The sequence below is a fragment of the Rhinatrema bivittatum genome, chromosome 3 (genome assembly GCF_901001135.1).
Source record: "Rhinatrema bivittatum chromosome 3, aRhiBiv1.1, whole genome shotgun sequence".
NCBI lineage: Eukaryota > Metazoa > Chordata > Amphibia > Gymnophiona > Rhinatrematidae > Rhinatrema > Rhinatrema bivittatum.
Window position 1 is genome coordinate 265494764 of NC_042617.1, and position 20785 is coordinate 265515548.

At 47.0% G+C, this 20785-nt stretch overlaps 1 protein-coding gene across 1 annotated transcript in view; it reads left to right on the forward strand.

The window, feature by feature from the left end:
* Positions 1–20785, forward strand: part of LAMA2 (laminin subunit alpha 2) — a 1492466-nt gene that overhangs the window by 1270021 nt on the left and 201660 nt on the right. Inside the window, 1 exon segment of the mRNA XM_029596813.1 lies at positions 9533–9649. Within this exon segment, the coding sequence (XP_029452673.1) occupies positions 9533–9649 (117 nt within the window).

The window sequence follows — 20785 nt, forward strand, 5'->3', positions numbered from 1 at the left end:
AATAGGAGAAGCATTTCAGTTTATTAAACTTCCATCTCCAATGACTGTGGCTGACAGAAGGAAGAGGAGTCCATGAACTATCAACTATGACTACTGTATGCTCTTCCTTTCTGAAAGGAGCTTAATCTTACACACTAAGCCCCTGTTAACAGTAAAAAACCTGAAAGCTTCCACCTTAGAGTTCTGCTAAAGATGTAGACACAGAGGGCCGGATTTTAAAACCTCTACGGGCATAAATCAGGTTACGCGCGCCGGTCCTATTTTATAAAGGCCCGGCGATGAGCGTAAAGCCCTGGGACGTGTCTAAGTCCCGGGGCTTTTCAAAAGGGGCGCAACTTGCGCCTGTCTAGAGGCAGGCGCAAATGGTAAGACAGAGGTCGGGGGGGGGGGGTTTAGAATAGGGCTGGGGAGGAAAGGTTAGGGGAAGGGGTGGGAAGGTTAGACTAGAGGGGAGGGAATGGGGGAAGGCCGCAGGCGTCGGCGCGTGCAAGATGCACTAGTGTGCGCCCCCTTGCGCGCACCGACTCCCGATTTTATAACATGCGCGCGCACATGTACGCCCGCGCATATGTCTTAAAATTTACCCCAGAGAGGGTAACTTTAAAACAAGCGTGCAGGTGTCCATATGCTAGAATTTTAAATCATGCACGCAGTTTCGCACGAATCATTTAAAATATGCCTACCGCGTGCATGCGTGCTTCTAATTTTAAGCAGTTACTCGAGCATACATACTTTGTGAATCTTCCTTGGGACTTTGTTGGCTTTAACATGCATAGGAAAGTGGATTTTAAAATATGCTCACATGAAGGGCATTCCCAGTTTTACCACTTACTCCACCAGTTTGCCCAGTCTATCTTGAGGTCATCCAGACCCCTCTGGTTTTTCATCCTGCACTCCCCTCAGTTGACCCGGACCATTTACCCTGTCGTGTTAAGTTTAAAAAGCAATTTCTGCAGATTTATACCTTGTTAGGCGCAGCAATAAATGTATTCAAAAGAGTTATGCGATTAAAGTTTACTTCCAATTACATAAATCTAACTGATTCATTATAATTCCCTCTCCCACATCCCTACCTGTCCAGCAAAAATGTGCCTGCACAAAATCTCTATGCACACAGATTTAGCCAGATGAAAATAAGGCTGGGTCATGGAGTGCTTGAGTCAAAGTTTTCAAATTTACAGGGTCATTTATCAAAATGCATTAAGGCTCAACGCGCATCAAATGGGGGTCTAATGTGCTTTGCGCATGCAATAAATAGCACAGCGCAAGCTAGCATGCAAATTTTAATTTGAGCATGCAAGTGGGAAGAATTAATGCAAATTAAGGTGTCCTTCCACATTTTGATATAGATTAATACATATTAACGCAAGATTTAATGTCAGAAATAACTGCACCTTTTTTTTTTGCAGTAGAAGGGAAAAAAGTTTTATCGCGCGACTATGACCGTTATCGTGGATCTCGGCTGTTATTGTGAGCACTAAAATGAGGCCTTCTATCAGACACACCTATTATGCCCTCCTGGGCCAATAAAAACACTTTTTCTTACCTGGTTTGTCTTCCTAAACCTATTATGTTTGTGGCATGTTTACTTGTGGGGAATCTGGCTGATTCAGAAGGCTCGCTGCAGACAACAGCGAGAAGAACAACAACAACCACAACAACAGGAAAGGGAAATTCCAGCCTCTCTTAGGAAAATCCATGCACCAGAGCCCAAGCCACTGGCCCCGCAGGGAGAGATTTGTGGCCAACGGCAGCGCTTGGCAAGTAGGCGGCATGGCAGAGGAGACATCTTTCCTCCTCTGGCTTCATTGCTGGGCATGCCAGAAGATTATGTGATTAACAAGTATCGCCTCAGCTCTCAGGCTAACCTGGAATTATATGAAGAAATCCGAGGAGATCTGGATCCAGTCACGGAAAGGTCCCACACTATTCCGGGCCTCACCAAACTATTGACCACCCTGCATTTCCTGGCATCTGGCTCCTTCCAGATGACAGTAGGGGTCGTCGGAGGAATGTCCCAAACCACTTTTTCCCTCTGCATGGCAAGGTCATAACAGCTGTATTTGACCACATTAATCGCTACATAGAATTTTTTCAGGACAAGCAGGACTTGATGGAATTAAAGAGAGGCTTTTATGCAGTCAATAGCTCCCAATGTTCTGGGAGCTATTGATTGCACTCACGTAGCCATTATCCCACCCCGTGACAGGGAGGAGATCTTCTGCAACAGAAAGCTATTCCACACCATCAATGTGCAAGTGGTCTGTGACACTCAACTGTGCATCCTTGACGTGGTGGCCATGGTGGCCAGGTATCCAGGAGTCACACACAATTACTTTATACTTATGCAATCCAGCCTCTTTGAAAATTTTGAGGACGTCCTCTACTGTGATGGTTTGCTCATAAGTAAAAAAGATGCTTCTTTTTCTAGTTCTTCTCTGGCAATGTATTTGCAGCAAATGGAACAGACAAGGGGAGCTGTGGGGGGATGTAACAGCATTGCTGACATTTCAAGTGCCTTGTACAGTTAGGTCTGCATGCCACTGCACCAAGGCCTGACTTTCTCTTCCCATGCTTGAGAGGCCTGCTAATCTTGTGAAGCTAGACAATGCACTTGCCATAAAGCTTTGTGTGTGAGCAGCCAGTACACCCTTTCTACGGGTTCACTTTAAACATTGGCCTTTTCCAATCCTCCCATTTGGAGCAGTTGAAATCTCACTGGTTAATCACAACCTTTAAGTGTCCACACTGCTGGTGCTCTTAGATCTGGTGTGCCCTGTTAGTGATGGGTCAGGCACAGTTTGTCTTCCTCGTCACACAGGTAAACCAGAAGCAATGGCCTGTGCAGTTTTGGGCCTAGCATATTCCCTGTGTCAGGGCTGACAAATTTGTATCTCTGGAGGACATACTGCAGAGCAGCCAGGGACTTGCACATTCAGACAACGAGGTAGAAGTTTTTCTGCTAGGACAAGTATGGCAGCTCTGATGTAATGCTTCAGGGTTTGATGACTGCAATAAATAAGTACCGTAGCTTGATTGTGAGGGGCAGCTACACATTTGGTGGAATCCCCAGATGGAATTTCCTAGTCTGGATGATCTGACACAGATTAAGCTAGTTCTATAGTGTTCAGGTAGTATCTCAGAAAAAGGTGGCATGAAGTCTGGATAGAGAAATTGGCTTTTAAGGCTTATGCTAAGCTAGAGGTTAGCTTCTACTGTCTTATAGCATGTTGTGGGTTGCCAGCCATATATCAAAGTAAGAGTGGAGTGCATGATGCACCCATTCTGTCTTTGCCACAGGAGATTTGGGATACAGTTGCAGGACCTGGCTTCTCATCCCCGTTGCTATTCCCAACTTGCCAGCAAAGACGAGGTACAGAAAGGCCTTATGTTTTACCCGCTGTGCTATAGAACGCATCTTCAGAGTTCTCAAAAGTAAATTTCACATTTTGGACAAAATGGGGGGAGCTATAATGTATGCCACACCCAGAGTGGCAGATATAGTGCTGCTCTGCTGTGTATTGCATAATCTTACTCTACGCCATGGGATACCAATGGAGATACTTCCTGATCTACCCCAGGATCCCCCATGTGCACCTGCAGAATCCAAGGACAACACGCTGAGTGGCAGCAAGCTTTGGCAAAGCCTCATAGAATGCTACTTTGCCTATTAGGTTTCAACTACCCTTTCTTTCCTTGGAAGGGAGGCTAGTAGAGTGTTTGCAGCTCCTCAACTCTATCATCTCTCTTTGACTCACTTCTCCTTTGACTGGGTCAGTGTGTAAGAGAAACCAAGTATGCCTAGTTCTCCTAGGACAAGCAGGATGGTAGTCCTCACAGATGGGTGACATCATCCAATGGAGCCCAGCACGGAAAACATTTGTCAAGGTTTCTAGAAGCTTTGATTGTCACACTGAGCATGCTCAGCATGCCACTATCCGCGTGTCTATGCGAGGTCCCTCTTCAGTCTCTCTTTTTCTGCGGTGCAGTTGCCTCGTGGTTTTGGAGCTCTGCTTCTACTTCGTGCTTCTTCTTCTAAAATTGAGATTTTTTTCTCAGTCCCATTGCTAGGTCCCCCTTCACGGTCGGTATCTCTCCTCGGCGTGGCAGGGAGAGAATAATTTTCTGTCCCTTTCGCAGTCAATTCCCAGTATCCCACTCTTGATGGCCCCCAGTCATCAACTGTGCGCCGGTTATTTTTTCATGGCGTCGTCCGGTTTTTGCTGGTGCCCCCAGTGCCCGCGGACCATGTCCATCATGGATCCACGTGAGGTTAGTAACCTCTGCCTGGGGGCCTCACATAACGTCCGAGGGTATCAGCTGTGTGACCAGATGACCCTCAAGGGCCGTCATGCATGTCTGGATAAAATGGAGAAACTTTTCGGCTTCAAAACGTCCGCTCCATCCACACCCTCATCAAAGTCCATGATACTGGGGGGTCAGGGGGAGCCTCTTGATACGCTTCCTCTCGCTACTTCTCTGGCTGCATCTTCAAAGGACCGAGGGAACAGTGAGCAGTCTTCTATGATCTCACTGGTTTCCAGGTCATCGGGTTCCTCCGCTTCCTTGGCACCGGGGAAAGACAAGGCCGAGCACCATGGGAGATCCTGCAAGCATCGACACCTGTCGCCCTCACCACACTGGAACCGGAGCCGTGTGCTATCGGCGGCTGCTATACCGCCACCGGAGTGATCCCGTGGCCCAGAGGCCCCGTGCTTCGATATACCCAGGAGTCCCAGCGGTTTCCCACTGACATCGGTGCCAGGTACCATGTCTTCTCAGTGAACCAAGGAAGCACTGGTAATGCTTCATCCCCCTCCCTCAGTCCTGGCTTCACCAGACTTTCAGGAGGAGTTGGACCGCAGGGTGCAGAGTGCGGTGCTCAAGCTCTGCAGAACATTGAGTCCCCCCCCTCCCCCCCCCGTACCCATGCCTCTGCCCCTCCGGGGCGAAAACATAGGGAACTCGATGCTCTGGACAGAAAACTCTTTCAGGGCACTATGCTCATCACCCATATTGCTGCCTATCAGTTGAATATGACCCAATACAACCGGAACCTGTGGAAACAGATCCTGGACCACGCAGAGAGCTTGCCGAAGCAGCAACAGTAGTCGCTCTCTGCCATTTTCCTGCAGGGTCTATAGTCTGGCAAACACGAGGTGAGATCCACCTAGGATGTATTTGAGACAGTGGCCAGAGTAGCATCGGCGCCAGTAGAATGGCCTGGCTCGGGGCTACTGACCTCCACCTAGAGGAGCAGGAGAATCTGGCTGATCTCCCTTGCACAGGTGACAACCTCTTTGGGGATAAGGTCCGGGATGCGGTAGCTCAGTTGAAGGACCACCATGAAACCCTCTAACAGCTCTCCCATAGCGCTTTGGATGCTCCTTCCTCTGCCAGGAAATCTTCCAGGACAAGTGCCAGGAAGTCCTTCTACAGGCAGAGGAATTATTGTCCTCCCACCTCTCAAGCTCACACGTCGCACACCAGCTCCAGGGGCCGTTCCTATCAACAGCGAGCACCTAGGCCTCAACCAGTGCCTCAGCAAGCCCTGGCTACAGGCTTTTGACTGGTGGTAAGGGAGCACAAGTTAGCCAAATGTACCGCCAGTACAGGATCCCCCAACAGGAGGCAGGCTCATCGGCTTTGCCCACCACTGGAGGGCCATCACTTCGGACCAATGGGTCCTTACCATAGTCCGTCAGGGGTACCAGCTCAATTTCAGACAGCTTCCAGTGAACTCCCCCATGTCCATCATGGGGTTTGTCCACCCAGCAGGTCATACTTTGAACAGAACTCTCCGCCCTTCTCACATCAAGAGCGGTAGAGCCCGTCCCTCGCCCTCAGCAGGGCAGAGGGTTCTATTTGAGGTATTTCCTCATTTCGAAGAGAAACGGAGACTTGCGCCCTATTCTTGACCTCAGGGCTTTGAACAAATGTCAACTACTATGTATAGATGGTGAGGGCCTTTTCCGTTGGGCTGTTAGCTTCTTGGGGAGGATAGACAAGGATGCTGGTCAGACTATGTGAAGGTGGGATTGGGAATCAGATGATGTCATGCCTTCACTTGTATTTGAAATTCAGCTCTGAAATGTCAAGGGCACAGTCTACTTTTTAATGACTCTAATAGCACCCAGATGTCTCCTAAAAAAGGTTCACATCATTGAACCCAACGCTTGACACATCACAGGTAGCCTTGTCAGAGCTTGTGAGTTTGCTGCTGTCTGATCATGCAGGGCCTGAGTTTTATTGTTGACAGCCCTCTTCAGGTGCAACCAGCTCTGCCCTTATGCAGTGGAGGTGTACCCCATGTCTCCTTTCCGGCTGGTCCAGCTGTTCATGCATTAAGGATTTGGTTGGTGCCGGTGCCAGTGGCAGTGTTGGTGCCTGTGCCAGTACTGTGCTAGTCGTGGCATGAGCTGATGTTTCAGCCTCCAAAGGTGGCATGAGAGGATTAGTGGTCTGCTCCTGCTGAGTGCCTGCTACCTCATGCCAGCAACATGGTGTGTTCAGCAGAGGTTGCAGTGGCTCAACTGGCTCCCACTGCAGGCTGGGTTCCTCCATCATGGCTGATATATTTAGGCTCACATTGAATAGGCTTGCTGAGCTGAGGGATTACAGCATCTACCAGTGCTCAAGAGGCTGGTGTTGCTACTTCTTCTCCTCCTCCTCACTGACCTGTATCTGTGAGTCCATTAGCAAGGGGTCATGGAAAGGTGCTTGACTGCTGGGTGAGAGCTTGATGAGAGTCGTGGAAACAAAATAAAAGACATAAGTAACAAAGCCAAGAAGTACACATGTACCGTTTGGCATGAGATATGCACTTTGTATCTCAGTCAATGTGAGCATCTTATGCCAAATGATGTGGACAACTGTAGCAGCCTTGCCATTTACAAGTGAGGTGATGTTCGCATGGTGTCCAGCCGCTCAGCAATTCCCTCAAACACATCTAGTCCCAGCCATTAGTCTAGGCACTCCTCCATCAGTGTCAGCACTATCAGACAAGGGGGCCATACTGGGTCAGACCAAGGGTCCATCAAGCCCAGCATCCTGTTTGCAACAGTGGCCAATCCAGGCCATAAGAACCTGGCAAGTAACCAAAAACTAAGTCTATTCCATGTTACCGTTGCTAGTAATAGCGGGGGTTATTATCTAAGTCAACTTAATTAATAGCAGGTAATGGACTTCTCATCCAAGAACTTATCCAATCCTTTTTTAAACACAGCTATACTAACTGCACTAAGCACATCCTCTGGCAACAAATTCCAGAGTTTAATTGTACGTTGAGTGTTCCTGTTCAACACCCTTGTTTTCAATTGGGCCTTTATGTCACAGTATTTGTAGGTCACCTGCTCCCACTGTTTCATGCCGCTGCGCCTGGATATAGCTTGGACAATGGTATGCCAAATCTGGCCCTTGGATGCCCTTGATGTCCTTGCTTTACAATTACCGAAGAGCATGGCATAATGTTCGAGGACCCTGCAATAATAATTTCATTGTCCTCCACGCTGAACTTCAGAGCCCTCAGATGAGCATGCCCTGCTGCCTAGCTGCCAGAATGGGGTGCACTTCCACTTCCGGAGAGGTGTCTTCCTTTTCCTCAGTCTCTCTCCTACTCCCCTCTCCCCTTGCTTCCTCCCTTCCCTCCCCTGGTCTACAAACTCCCTTCCCCTCTGTCCTATCTATCTGTCCCTAGCCTTCCATCCTCCTCCCTCCATACTCACCTTCCTATCCTCTTCTCCCTCTCGCCTCCTCCTATCCCCTCCCTCCTGCCTAACACTACTCCTTTCCCTGTCCCTACTCCTACTCCTTCACCTAGCCCTCCTGCCCTCCTCCCTCTCCCCTCCTCTCCTGATGCCTGTCCTCCCCTCTCTCCCCACACCTCTCATGCTCTATCCTCTCAACTCCTCACTACCATGCCTCACCACTCCTCCCCACCTCACCACCATGCTTTGTCACTCTTCTCCACCTCACCACCATTCCTCACCACTCTTCCTTTGCCTCACTACCACCACGCCTCACCAAAACACAAAGACAGACAGACAAACAGGACAAACTAACAAAAACTTTCACACACAGATGAAGACAATAGACAATAGACAAAGGGAAAAAGATGAGAAACAAGCTAAAGGACACCTCACTCAGAAGTCGCTAAACCAACCAACTACCAACTCACCTACTATCCTTTCCTGTCTCCAAATGTCTGATACAACTTCAAAGAGGCAGCTGCAAGAAGTCAGTATATATAAACCAGAAAAATAACGCTCTATATATAAATCAATGCATGCCATGTAAAATGACACACGACACGCTAACGCAACATGCGATGTGATAATGTAATGCGCTTTACAAAAATTACCTGTGCGATGTGGGATGCAGGAAATTAGCCTGACCATTCCCATTTTTTATTGTGGGCGCTATTTCTGCTATATTTCTAGCTTTTTGATGAATCTAGGTCTTAGATGGTTAGCTCAATATTCAGCACTAACATGGTAAATTAGGATAGATAACTGCCCGCATAAATGACTTAAATTTAACCACACAAGTTTTCTACAGTTATTTTTAACTGCATATTCGGCCACAACTTTAGCCAATTTACTATAGCTGAATATCTGGACAAAGTTAAATGGTTAAAATTAACTGCTTCACTTCTCCTCCCAACAGTGATTTGAATATCAAGTGATTTAAAGCTATCACACTTCTTTGAGTTTGTTTGGCTGTCAGTGCCTGTTGTGCTGTTGCTGCTACTCTTTGCTGCCTACCAGAAGCTGCCGTGCTATGGTTTGACTACCCAGTCACAGTGGCTCTGAAGCCACCTCTCTTTTACCTACTTTAATTGTATCATGATTCTCAGTCATTATTAGCTTTATGGGCTGCAGTTTCTTCATAATTATGGTAAGAAAGGTTTCAGTTTCCTTGCTAGCACTCATTTTCTGTGGTTCTGGATGATCTTGTTTGGACCGTTGGCTCTGTATGATGCTGCTATAACCACTTCTATTGTGCTCAAGATTTAGCATTGGCCATGATTATATCTGCAAAGGTAAGTTTTTTGAAGAAGTAGGAATTTTACTTGCAGATGTAACTAAACTATGACTTGTTGCTCAGAAAACAGATCTCACGTGTCCATCTGACAGAAAACTCTCTAGCACTCCCTAATGCATCAATATATTAAACATAAATATTTCAATTTCTAATTTTTGTCTCATTTTCTTTGAAGTAAATCTTCATAAGTAATTGTGAGGCCATTATTCAGCGCCACTTAGCCGGATAAGTAACGATATTCAAACTTGTTCAGTTAAATTAACTGGCTGAGTTAGACCTGCTCAAATAGCAGGTCTAAAGTTAGCTGGATAAGACTTATCCAGCTAATTAGCAATTTTTACAGGAATATTAAGCAGCATGGCCATGCTGCTGAATATCCCTTTTAAGTTAGCCGCATAAATCTTATCCGGCTATCTTACTTAAGTGGATATCTTTGAATATCTACCCCAATGGTTCTATAGTAAAACATTTTTTATTCCTTTCCCTACAGAAAATGGAGATAACCTAAAAAACCTGCAAAACAGGTTGAAAAATGCTGATGAAAAGAATAAAGGTCTTCTTAAGGCCCTAAATGGCACTTTCGGAAAGCTCTCTGCCATTCCCAATGGTAAGTAGAAAAGATGCATTACAAATTCATGAACACAATGTAATAGTATTATGGAACCATGCTGTATGTATCGTTATAAACAGCATGTTTGTGCTAAGTCACGGTTTTCATTTACTGATATCATCACAGAGTAGTAGTACTATTTGACTCTGATACTGTCAGTGCCAATTCTTGCAGCACAGGTCTGAATTGGATTCCAAAGTACCTTATTGTTATTATTTATTTTATTTATTTAACAAGTTTTATATACCGGCATTCATCAAAAAGATATCACGTCGGTGTACATAGAACAGAAATAATACGCCCAGAGGCGTTTGACAAGAAACTCATTGGAATATATAGGTATAAACTAAGGGACAACATTAGATTGTGATATTGTGATATTGCTAGACAGCTGGTACATTTAAGGAAAGCAGACTTCTGATGATATTTACTTCCTTTTGCAAAGCTGATCTTGAGGACAATGACAAAATTAATAGTATAATGAGGCCTACAAACTGCCCACTGAACCCTTGCTTCTCTTGGTTAATTAAATCAACCATAGGTGGATTGCTTGATTTTTTGAAATTCATAATTAATATGCCCTTGAAAGAGGGCATTATACCACAGCATTTTTTCAGGGAATCAGGCATATCTGCTGTTAAAGAAGGTCTCTCTTGATCCTAAGATGTTTGGAAATTTCAGAATAATTTCTAATATAGATATCCTTGGAAAAGTTTCTGTTGGAAAAGACAACATTTTGTAGATCCTTTTCAGTCCAGTTTTAAACCAGGTTATGGTACTGAAACAATTTTGGTTGCCTTACTGGATGACTAGTATTTAGAATTGGATAACAGGAATGATTCTGTGCTTATCCTGTTACATCTGAGTGCAGATTTCAGTACTATTGACCATAATATTCTGTTCCCTGTACGTACCCAGATCAGTCCAGACTCCTGGGTTTTGCCTTCCTGCCAGCAGATGGAGACTGAGAAAGTTTCACTGACACTGTACATAGCCCAGTGTGCCACCTGCAGTCCCACTGTATTGTAGATGGTGTAAAACCTACAGTCTGGAGAGAAAAAAAAAAAGATTAAAAGGCAATATTTCTGGATCCTGACAGAGGTTTGTGAGGTCCTGGTAGGGTCATCCACCCTGGTTTGAGGCAGACGAACAGAGGATTGGTGACCCTTCTGATAGCTCGGTCTGGAGGTCCATGGTGGTCCAGATCCCTCATCCCCTGAGACAGCGGTAGAATCTGCTGGCAGTTATGCACTGCAAGCCCAATGGAGCAGGGAAGTATCCCTTTTATATGGTTTGTCCTGGGCTGGGTCCCTAAAGTTTGGTGAAAGGAGACGGATATAGCCAGTGGTCTGACTCTTTTCTGATCTGCCATGCAGCCTGCGCTCCTGGAACCAGAACCGGAACCTCTGTACCAAAGGAAAGTATTGACTTCTATGTATCTTTATTTGTTCTCAGAGAGTGAAAAACAAAAAGAGAGAACAAGGAACAGAGGATTCTGTGCAGCAGTGGGGTTCCAGGGAAGGAAGCTAGCACTTTGGGGAGCTCAGCAATGGGGTTTTTCAGCAGCTTCTCTGCCTGCGGAGGAGACCACGTGTTGGCTCCGTGGCATTGAGGGACTGTTCCCCTGCTTGCCATTAAGGTGCTAGTGTGGTGATGCGGGTGTGGGGAAGAACAGCGTGTGCATGCAGCAAAAGTGGCATGGCGTTCAGGGGTCTGTGTGGAGCATGATTGCACCGGTAGAACAAGCCTCATGGGTGATGGGGTCTAGCATTAAGGCTTTCCCTGTCAGTGCAGAAACGGTAGCCATTTTCGATTCCCTAGCAGCGTTCATGAGAGACGCAGGGGAATCCCCTCATCAACTATCACCATCAGTTCCCTGTCCCGCAGAGAGGCTCTTGCACTGAAGAGGAGTCGCTGGTAGGGATGTGAATCGTTTTTTGACGATTTAAAATATCGTCCGATATATTTTAAATCGTCAAAAAATCGTTAGGGCCACGATACAATACCAATTCCCCCGATTTATCGTTAAAAAATCGTAAATCGGGGGAAGGGGGAGGGCAGGAAAACCGGCACACTAAAACCCCCTAAAACCCACCCCGACCCTTTAAATTAAATCCCCCACCCTCCCGAACCCCCCCCCCAAATGCTTTAAATTACCTGGGGATCCGGCGGTGGTCCAGAACGGCAGCGGTCCGGAACGGCCCCCTCAATAGAATCGTGTTGTCTTCAGCCGGCGCCATTTTTCAAAATGGCCGCCGCAAAATGGCGGCGGCCATAGACAAAAACGATTCGACGGAGGAGGTCGTTCCGGACCCCCGCTGGACTTTTGGCAAGTCTTGTGGGGGTCAGGAGGCCCCCCCAAGCTGGCCAAAAGTTTCCTGGGAGTCCAGCGGGGTTCCGGGAGCGATTTCTTGCCGCGAATCGTTTTCGTACGGAAAATGGCGCCGGCAGGAGATCGACTGCAGGAGGTCGTTCAGCGGGGGTTCCGGACCGCCGCTGAACGACCTCCTGCACTCGATCTCCTGCCGGCGCCATTTTCCGTACGAAAACGATTCGCGGCAAGAAATCGCTCCCGGAACCCCGCTGGACTCCCAGGAAACTTTTGGCCAGCTTGGGGGGGCCTCCTGACCCCCACAAGACTTGCCAAAAGTCCAGCGGGGGTCCGGAACGACCTCCTCCGTCGAATCGTTTTTGTCTATGGCCGCCGCCATTTTGCGGCGGCCATTTTGAAAAATGGCGCCGGCTGAAGACAACACGATTCTATTGAGGGGGCAGTTCCGGACCGCCGCCGTTCTGGACCACCGCCGGATCCCCAGGTAATTTAAAGCATTTGGGGGGGGGTTCGGGAGGGTGGGGGATTTAATTTAAAGGGTCGGGGTGGGGTTTAGGGGGGTTTAGTGTGCCGGCTCACGATTTTAACGATTTTTCACGATAGTTTACACACCCAAACGGCAACAATACGATTCCCTCCCCCTCCCAGCCGAAATCAATCGTTAAGACGATCGAGGACACGATTCACATCTCTAGTCGCTGGTTCTGGTAGAGGTCATCTGCTGGTTTTAATTTGCTTATGTGCAAAGCGTCTTTAGCAGGATACTGGCTCTTTGCCCCAGTTTTCATGGATTCTCAGCCAGTCAAGAGGCCTGAGCTGTTGAAAAGCTCTTCAGGCCAATGATTTTCGGTGCCATATGTTAAACGGATCTAGGCTTAAACGCACTGCTTAAATGTTTGATAGGCCACAGCAACGGTTCTTTTCCCGCGTGCATAGGCGTGTGCACACATTCTTGTCGCAAAGCAGTTGCATGAGCTGGGACCTGTGTGCATAAGACTGCGGCCTAGATTTGAGCACATATGTCTGCAACCTAGACTTGAGCGCATTTTGCACAAGTTCTTGAGCACGTAAGACCCTTAGGATTTGTAGGACCTGTCTTTCGGGCTGCCGATGAGTGCCTAAATCCTTGGAATAGATTAAGACATCATCTAGGTATATGATGACTGACGAGTGCAGCATCTCCTGAAGTACCTCGTTCATCGGGTTTTGGAAGACTACTGGGGCATTGCACAACCCGAAGGGCATTACAAGGTACTCATAGTGTCCATCCTTGGTATTGAAGGCAGTATTCCACTCGTCTCCGGGATGGATTCAAACAAGGTTGTAGGCTCCACGGAGATCAAGTTTGGTAAATACTTTAGCCCCCTGCAATCTGTCGAGGAGTTCCAGGATAAGGGGTAACGGGTAGCGAACCCGTCGAGTGATAGCATTCAGCCCCCTGTAGTCTATGCAGGGCCTAAGAGATCTGTCCTTCTCGAGAAAGAAGAAGCCGGCTCCGGCTGGTGATTTGGAAGGACGGATGAATCCGCAAGCTAGATTCTCTGTGATGTATTTAGACATGGCTTGTGTCTCCGGGAGGGACAACGGGTAAACTCGCCCTTGGGGAGGAGTTGTGCTAGGCAACAAATCAATAGCACAGTCGAACGGACAATGCTGTGGTGGAAGTTCCGCTTTTTCTTTGGAAAATACATCTGTGAAGTCTGCATATTGTGAAGTTAATGCTAGAGAAGTGTTCATCAATGCAACACTAGGCTGGGACAAGGGTGACAGGCATGTCGAGAAACAATACAGGCTCCAAGCTGCTACTTGAAGTGTGTCCCAATGGATAACTGGGGAATGCTTTTGTAGCTAAGGTAACCCCATCACAATGGGATGCACTGCTTTCTCCAATACCAGGAAAGATATTTTTTCAGTGTGAAGAACTCCAGTTCAGAGAGTTACAGATGAGGTAGAGGCTGAGATGCACCCCGGGAGCAGAGTACCCCGAATGGAAGTAATCCGTAGAGAGGCATTATGGGGAAGAACCGTCAGTTGGAGCTGCTGTACCAAGTCAGACAGGATAAAGTTCCTTCCTGCCCCGGAGTCGATAAAGGCGAGGGTAGAGAAGCACCCTCCAGGATACTCCAGGGTCACTGGGACCGTACATTGAGGAACGGGATTTATACTGCCTAGAGACAGCTCCTCTGTGGCGCCTAGGCTTTGGCGTTTTCCGAACGCTCCTTACACTGAGCCAGAAAGTGGCCTTTGCTGCCTCAGTACAGGCAAAGGCCCAGTGCTCGGCATCGCCTTCTCTCTTCCGCAGTCAAGGAGGTTCGTCCCAGCTGCATGGGTCTGAATGAGAGGTCGGCTGTGATTGTGGTGATATCAGAGGTCTGGAGAAGGCTGGAGCCAGCGAGACTTGTCTCCAAGGTGGGCGAACCTCCCGTGCCCTTTGTTGGAGACAGCGGTCAATTCTACCTGCCAGATTGATCAGGTTGTTCAGGTCATCTGGAAGGTCTCTGGCTGCTAGTTCGTCCTTGATGCGTGCGGACAGTCCCTCCAGGAAAATGTCACGCAAACTGTCCTCTCGCCAACCCAACTCCATGGAGAGCATACAGAATTCGATGGCGTAGTCCGCCAAGGACCAAGATCCTTGATGCAGGTGTAGCAGCCCCGAGGTGGCAGTGGACTGACGTGCGGGCTCATCGAACACCTGCTTGAAGTTGAGTACGAATTGCTGGAGGTTATTCAACATGGGGTCATTGTGCTCCCACAAGGGTGATGCCCAATTTAGGGCCCTGCCATCCAATAAAGACAGGATGTAAGCGACCTTCACTGAATCAGAGGGAAACTGGTTTGGTAGCAGAGAGAACCTTATATAGCACTGGTTCAAAACCCCCCGGCAGTACTTGGCCTCGCCAGCGTAACGAGGAGGAGCCAGCTGCTGTGTGGAAGCGGCTGGCTCGGGAGTCGAGGCTGGGAGGTGCACTTGGGGCGTCTTGGGTAGATTGGCATCCAAGCAATTAGCCAATCGCTTGACAGAGGCGGCCAGGACATCCAAACAGTGCTACTGCTGCTACTGCAGTCTTTGTGCCATTCCGGGAATGGTCTGTAGTCCATAAATATCCGCCGGGTCCATGGCCTTGCAAACTGTTTTGATCAGTGGATCCTTGGGCCAGCCTTGTGGATGAGGAAAGAGCGGTGAAGAAGATTCCACAGAGATGGAATGGCCGGGAGGCGGAACGGAGCCAGGAGACCAATCTGTAACTTCACCACCAGAGACCCGAGGTCCCCCCTGGGAGGAGCCCGTGAGGACCCGAGCTACTTGGACTAGGTGCGGTCTCCCGGAAGCGATAGCAAGCAGGAAGAGTGGACGATCCGAAGGTCAGGGCTGGCAGCAATCAGGATTTCCAAAGGACGTACCGGAGTCAGGAACCAGAAGTCAGGCCGAGGGAACAGGACAAGACTGGACCAGGACCGTGAACAGGAACAAGATCACAAGCAGAAACAGGAACACACTCTGGAACGCAACTAGACAACTCACAGGAGTCAACCTTGATGCAAGGCAAAGTCTCAGGGCAGGAGCTGGGCTTTAAATATCCTGCCGCCGTCTGAAGTCACCTGGGGGCCAGCCGAGGTTTCCCGCCACTGTTGCTTTAATTTCCTCCCCTTGCACGTGTGCCTAAGGGGGCGGAGGTATGTGAGAAGCTCAGCGGGGAGACACCGCCACGAGAAGGCCCGACCAGGCCTGAAAGTATCGGGAGCTGCCGCAGCAAATCGGGACGGTCTTCGGCAGAGGTAAGAGCCCTGTCGCGGGACCCGCAACCAGGATCACAACAAAAGGTGTACAGAGACAGTGAACAGCTTGAATCAATGTCTGAGAGCCATTGTAGACTGGATGTAAATAAATAATTTAAAACAAAGTCCCAAGATAACACACCTCCATTGGGTGAATAAATCTAACATTCCAAACTTGAATTCTCTCTTGGTTCTGGATACGATAGTCCTTGCTTTGCAAAACACTAGCATGCAGTAGAGATGCACATACTAATTATTTTTGTCTTTTTGTCTTGTTTTTGCTTTTCAGAGTGTGTTTCAGGGGTTTTTTTTGTTTTGATTTTTTCATGATTTTTCATTTTGTGGAAATAGTGCACCCTACTTGCAACTAGAGTACACTCCTTTTGCTAAGTGTGCGCTATTTGCAAATAGGGTGTGCTGGTTGCTAATACTGCACCTTTTTTGCTTATAGTGCACACTATTTCCCAAAAACAAAAAATTGCCACTTTTTTTTCTTTTTGGGTTCATTTGAAACAAAATAAAATGCATTCATTTGTCAAATTTTACATTTTCATTTGAAACAAATGCCAATCTAGTATGCAGTTTGTGTGATCCTTGATTCGACTTTAACCATGGGAGTGCAAATTATGGCTATTACTAAGAGGGGTTTTGCTCTGTTTCTAACCAGACTTATCTTGCCATGTACATTCATTCTCTAATTACTGCCTGTTTAGATTGCTGAAGTCACTTTAAATGCAATTGTCATTGAAGATCATTAATAAGCTCCAATTAGTACAGAATGTGGCTGCCTCAATTCTGACTGGCATTAAATTTAAAATATTAATGCTCACCTTTAAGATCTTGATGCTCCTTGTGACCTTGGGCAAGTCACTTCCCCTTCATTGCCACAGAGAGTGGGGGAAAGAAGCCTTAGTAAATGAGGCCTTTAGATTATGCGAGCCCTCTGAGGACAGGGAAATAACCTACAGTACCTGAATGTCACTTGCCTTGAATTGCCAGCAATAAAATGTGAGCTAAATCCAAATAAATAAATGCATTATTTAACAGCTCCTTTTTTCACCTTAAGATTCAATTTGAGTGCTAAGATCAGCCTAGGATGGCTTTTTTAAAAGCTCTACTGCATATCAAAATAAGATTGAGTGGGACACAAGAGCAGGCCTTTTCTAGCGCAGTGCCTCGTTTGTGAAATTCTTTGCCAAGAATCACCAATTTATCTAGGAAGGACTTAAGGGGTAATTTTCAAAGGAGTTATGTGTGTAAGTGTAGCTTACTATCATAGCAATTTTCAAAAGCCATTTCCTCGAGTAAAGTGTACCTGCTCTAGTAAATCCTATGGACAATTCAATGCCATAAATTGAGCAATTTTCAAAAGCCCACTAACTCGAGTAAAGTAAATTTACTCAAGTAAAACCCAGTTTTATTCAAGTAAATGCTTTTGAAAATCAGGCCTTAGTTTTTAGATAATTTACTAAGGCCTGGCTGTTTCAGTTATCTTTTATCTATAAATCCCTGTAATGTCTAGTTTGATTTCTTTTTGTTTTGTTTTATTTGTTTGTTTTATTTAATGGCTTTAATGGTTTACTTAGAATTTTATTACTTCATATTTGTGGGGTTTTTTCTCTTACTTTAGTGGCCAGATTATGGCGTGATGCAATTTACCAGCCCCTACCCCACCCACCTAATCCAATTTTTTTTGCCAAATGTTGGTTCCAGCAACAACAGTTGTGATGCCTTTGCAACTAATTTTGAATCAAAAGTGGTCAATGTGTGTAACCATTTTTCTAAGATTAAGTTTACTTTTGTCTTAGCATTAACATGTATGGATCAAAATGGGACCAATTTGATAGGGTCATTCATCAAATTGCTTTAGGGCATTATCGCAGGCGTTAGGTAGGGGTGTGCATTCGTTTGCAATGTATTGGCAATCCAAAATGTATATGCCATATTTGTTGTATTCGTGGGGTTCACGAAACATATGACGAACCCCCACCCTCCTGCCCCCCCCCCCCCAAGACTTGCCAAAAGTCCCTGGTGGTCCAGTGGGGGTCCTGGAGCTATCTCCTGCACTTGGGTTTTTTTTCATCAGGCCCGATCGCGGTTTTGCTTATAAGCTGCGCCCGAGCCGATAAACAAAAAACCCACCCGACCCTTTAAAACTAATCCCTTTGCTTCCCCCACCCTCCCGACCCCCCCCCCCCAAAAAAACATTTTACAGGTACCTGGTGGTCCAGTGGAGGTCCCGGGAGCGATCTCCCGCTCCCGGGCTGTCGGCTGCCACTAATCAAAATGGCGCCGATGGCCTTTGCCCTTACCATGTGATAGGGTATCCGTGCCATTGGCCGACCCCTGTTACATGGAGGGAGCACTGGATGGCCGGCGCCATCTTTAAAAAAGAGATTAGTTTTAAAGGGTTAGGGTGGGTTTAGGGGTTATGTTTGTGTGCCATGTTTCCCGCCCTCCCCCAAAATGATAAGAGAACCCCCACGATCAATATCGTGGGGTTTTCCTATCATTTCAGGAGAGCCCCCGATTTCTGACTATTTTGAAAATATCGATGATATTTTCAATTGTCCGAAGCCCGATTCACATCCCTAGTTCGTACCCCTGATTGTGCATGTATGCATATAGAACATAATTACGCCAGAAAATACTTGGCTGGGTTACCACAATATCCTACTGAAAAACAATTTAGCCAGAAGACTCGTTCTCCAAGCTTCACTTACCACCGACCCTCCCGCAAGCGGTAAATCTAACAGGGGAGCGCAGAAGTCATTCCCAGTTTTACCAGTTCATCCCCAGTTCACCCATTTAAGAGAGAGGTCCTCCAATATCCCCTGGTTTGATAGCCTTCACTCCCACCAGTTAGCCCCGAACCTTAAAATCCCGTATATATTCCTAGTTTTCTTTAAATTTCAACTTACATGGCATCCATAGCAGAAGTAACGTTACATGGCAGGGGACCTTGGTGCGCTGGTTTCACAAATATTTATGCACACATCTCAATGTTCACGCCCCAAAATGCCCATACCCTACCCATACCATGCCTATACCTTGTCTCAGCATATTCCCTAAAAAGCGGCATTTATGTGGGTATCTGGGTGCTTTTAAAAATACGATCAGCGTGCATGAACCTGACTTATTCAAGCATTCCCTAATTGATGTGTGCATTGGGCTTTTAAAATTCACTTCTTAGGGAATATGCTGAGACCCAAAGCAGAGGACTCAGCCTATGCCCAAACATGACACTGTCGCCTCATCCTAAACTTAGGCCCAAGGTTGAGGCCTCACCTAGGCATAAGCCATGGTGCTATGCAAGGGCTGCAGTCTACGCCTGCGCGTGTCACCAGTCTCAGCCTAGGTCTGAGCAAAGACACAGACCCCAAAAATTGTGCCAGAGCCATAAAAGTTTTCAGCTCCCACTTACCTTGTCTGTCGGGGATCTAATGCTGCAGCCCAGGTGCAGGCCCGACCCTGAAGCTTGGGCATAGGCCAGACTAGGAGTCTGGGACTCGATGCCTGGGCCTAGGCCTGACGCTGGAGCCCAGTCAGGAGGCCAGATCCTGATGCCAGGCCTTGGCCTGATGCCAGAGCCCAGCCCAGAGGCCAGGCCTTGGACTGGGGCCTAGGTCTGGAAGCCAGAACCCTGGCCTGATATGCCAATGTCCTCTTCTTTCTTCTTCAAAATGACAGCATCCCCTGGGAACACACTGGAGTAAATTAACTTTGGCACCTTCCTCCTCAATGGAGGGTGCCATTTTGGTGTACATCATTTTGGACTGGGCCCCAGCATCTGGTTTTGGCCTAGGCCACGGCCCTAGCTTCTGTCCTAAGGCTTGGCATCTGGCCTAGGCCAAGGCATCAGGACCAGGCATCTGAGCCTGGGCTTTGCTTAGAGCCTAGGCCAAAGTCACTGCAGTCTACCGCGACCTAGGCCTATGCATGCCCAAGGCTTCGGCTTGGGCCTTGGCCTCATCAGTGGATTCCCCCAGACCAGGTAAGTGGGGACTAGGGATGATTCTGGCCCTGGCATGTTTCTGGGTGGGAAGCCCCGTTTCTTTTTTTTAATTTGCTTTTGGGATGGGTTTTTTTTTAATGTTTATTTCATGTTTGTAAACTAAAGAAAATGAAATAAACATTAAACGAAACAAAATTCATGGAAAATAAACACCCCAATAATGAAATTAAAAACCGAAACAAATCTTTTTCCCAACACATTCCTAACTGTTAATGCTTATGTACAGCAAAAAGAAAAAAACACTATAAAGCCATATATGTCAGTACATTACAATGGTGTTGCCATACTTAGGATACAATATCACTATAGATATCAATAAGAGGGGTTTTAAATCAATTTTGTTATTGATAGTGATGAGTATTGATTTTGGTTCAGGCAGGAACTGTTATAGCCAATAGTGTATAGTATATGCTGAAATATTGACATATGTAATATGGATAACACGGGCATTACCTGCTCTTTCTATTCTAATGCAATGGAGTGGGCTACATTCTTCAAATTCCTCTCTTCAGAGCATCAATGATTAGGTTAGACCCTCACCATACTTGGCTTGAAGAGAAGCTACTTTGATATGGATGTTAATGCTACAAAAGTGTCACAATATAAATTAATAGTAAAGAAGGTGGGACATAATAAAGAAGACCCACCTCCAATCTGGAAGCTCCTGTGCTGCCTTGGAGGAGAAAGGTCACCTGGAAGGAGAGCATTACCTTGGTGTGGCAGGAAACAATCCTGTAGCTAGACCTGCACTCAAGATGATGTAGTATTCTCTCACACAAAGGATAAGTCTCCAGGGGCACATGCCCAGGAGGGAAGGGTTAGGACAGCCATTGTAGTTGGTGATTTGATTATTGGGAAGGTTGATAGCTGGGTAGCTGGTGGATGTGAGGTTTGCTTGGTAACATTCCTTCCTGGTGCGAAGGTGGTGGATCTCACATGTTGCATAGCATTTTAGATAGTGCTGGGGAGGAGCTGGCTGTCTTGATACATATGGTTACCAATGACATGA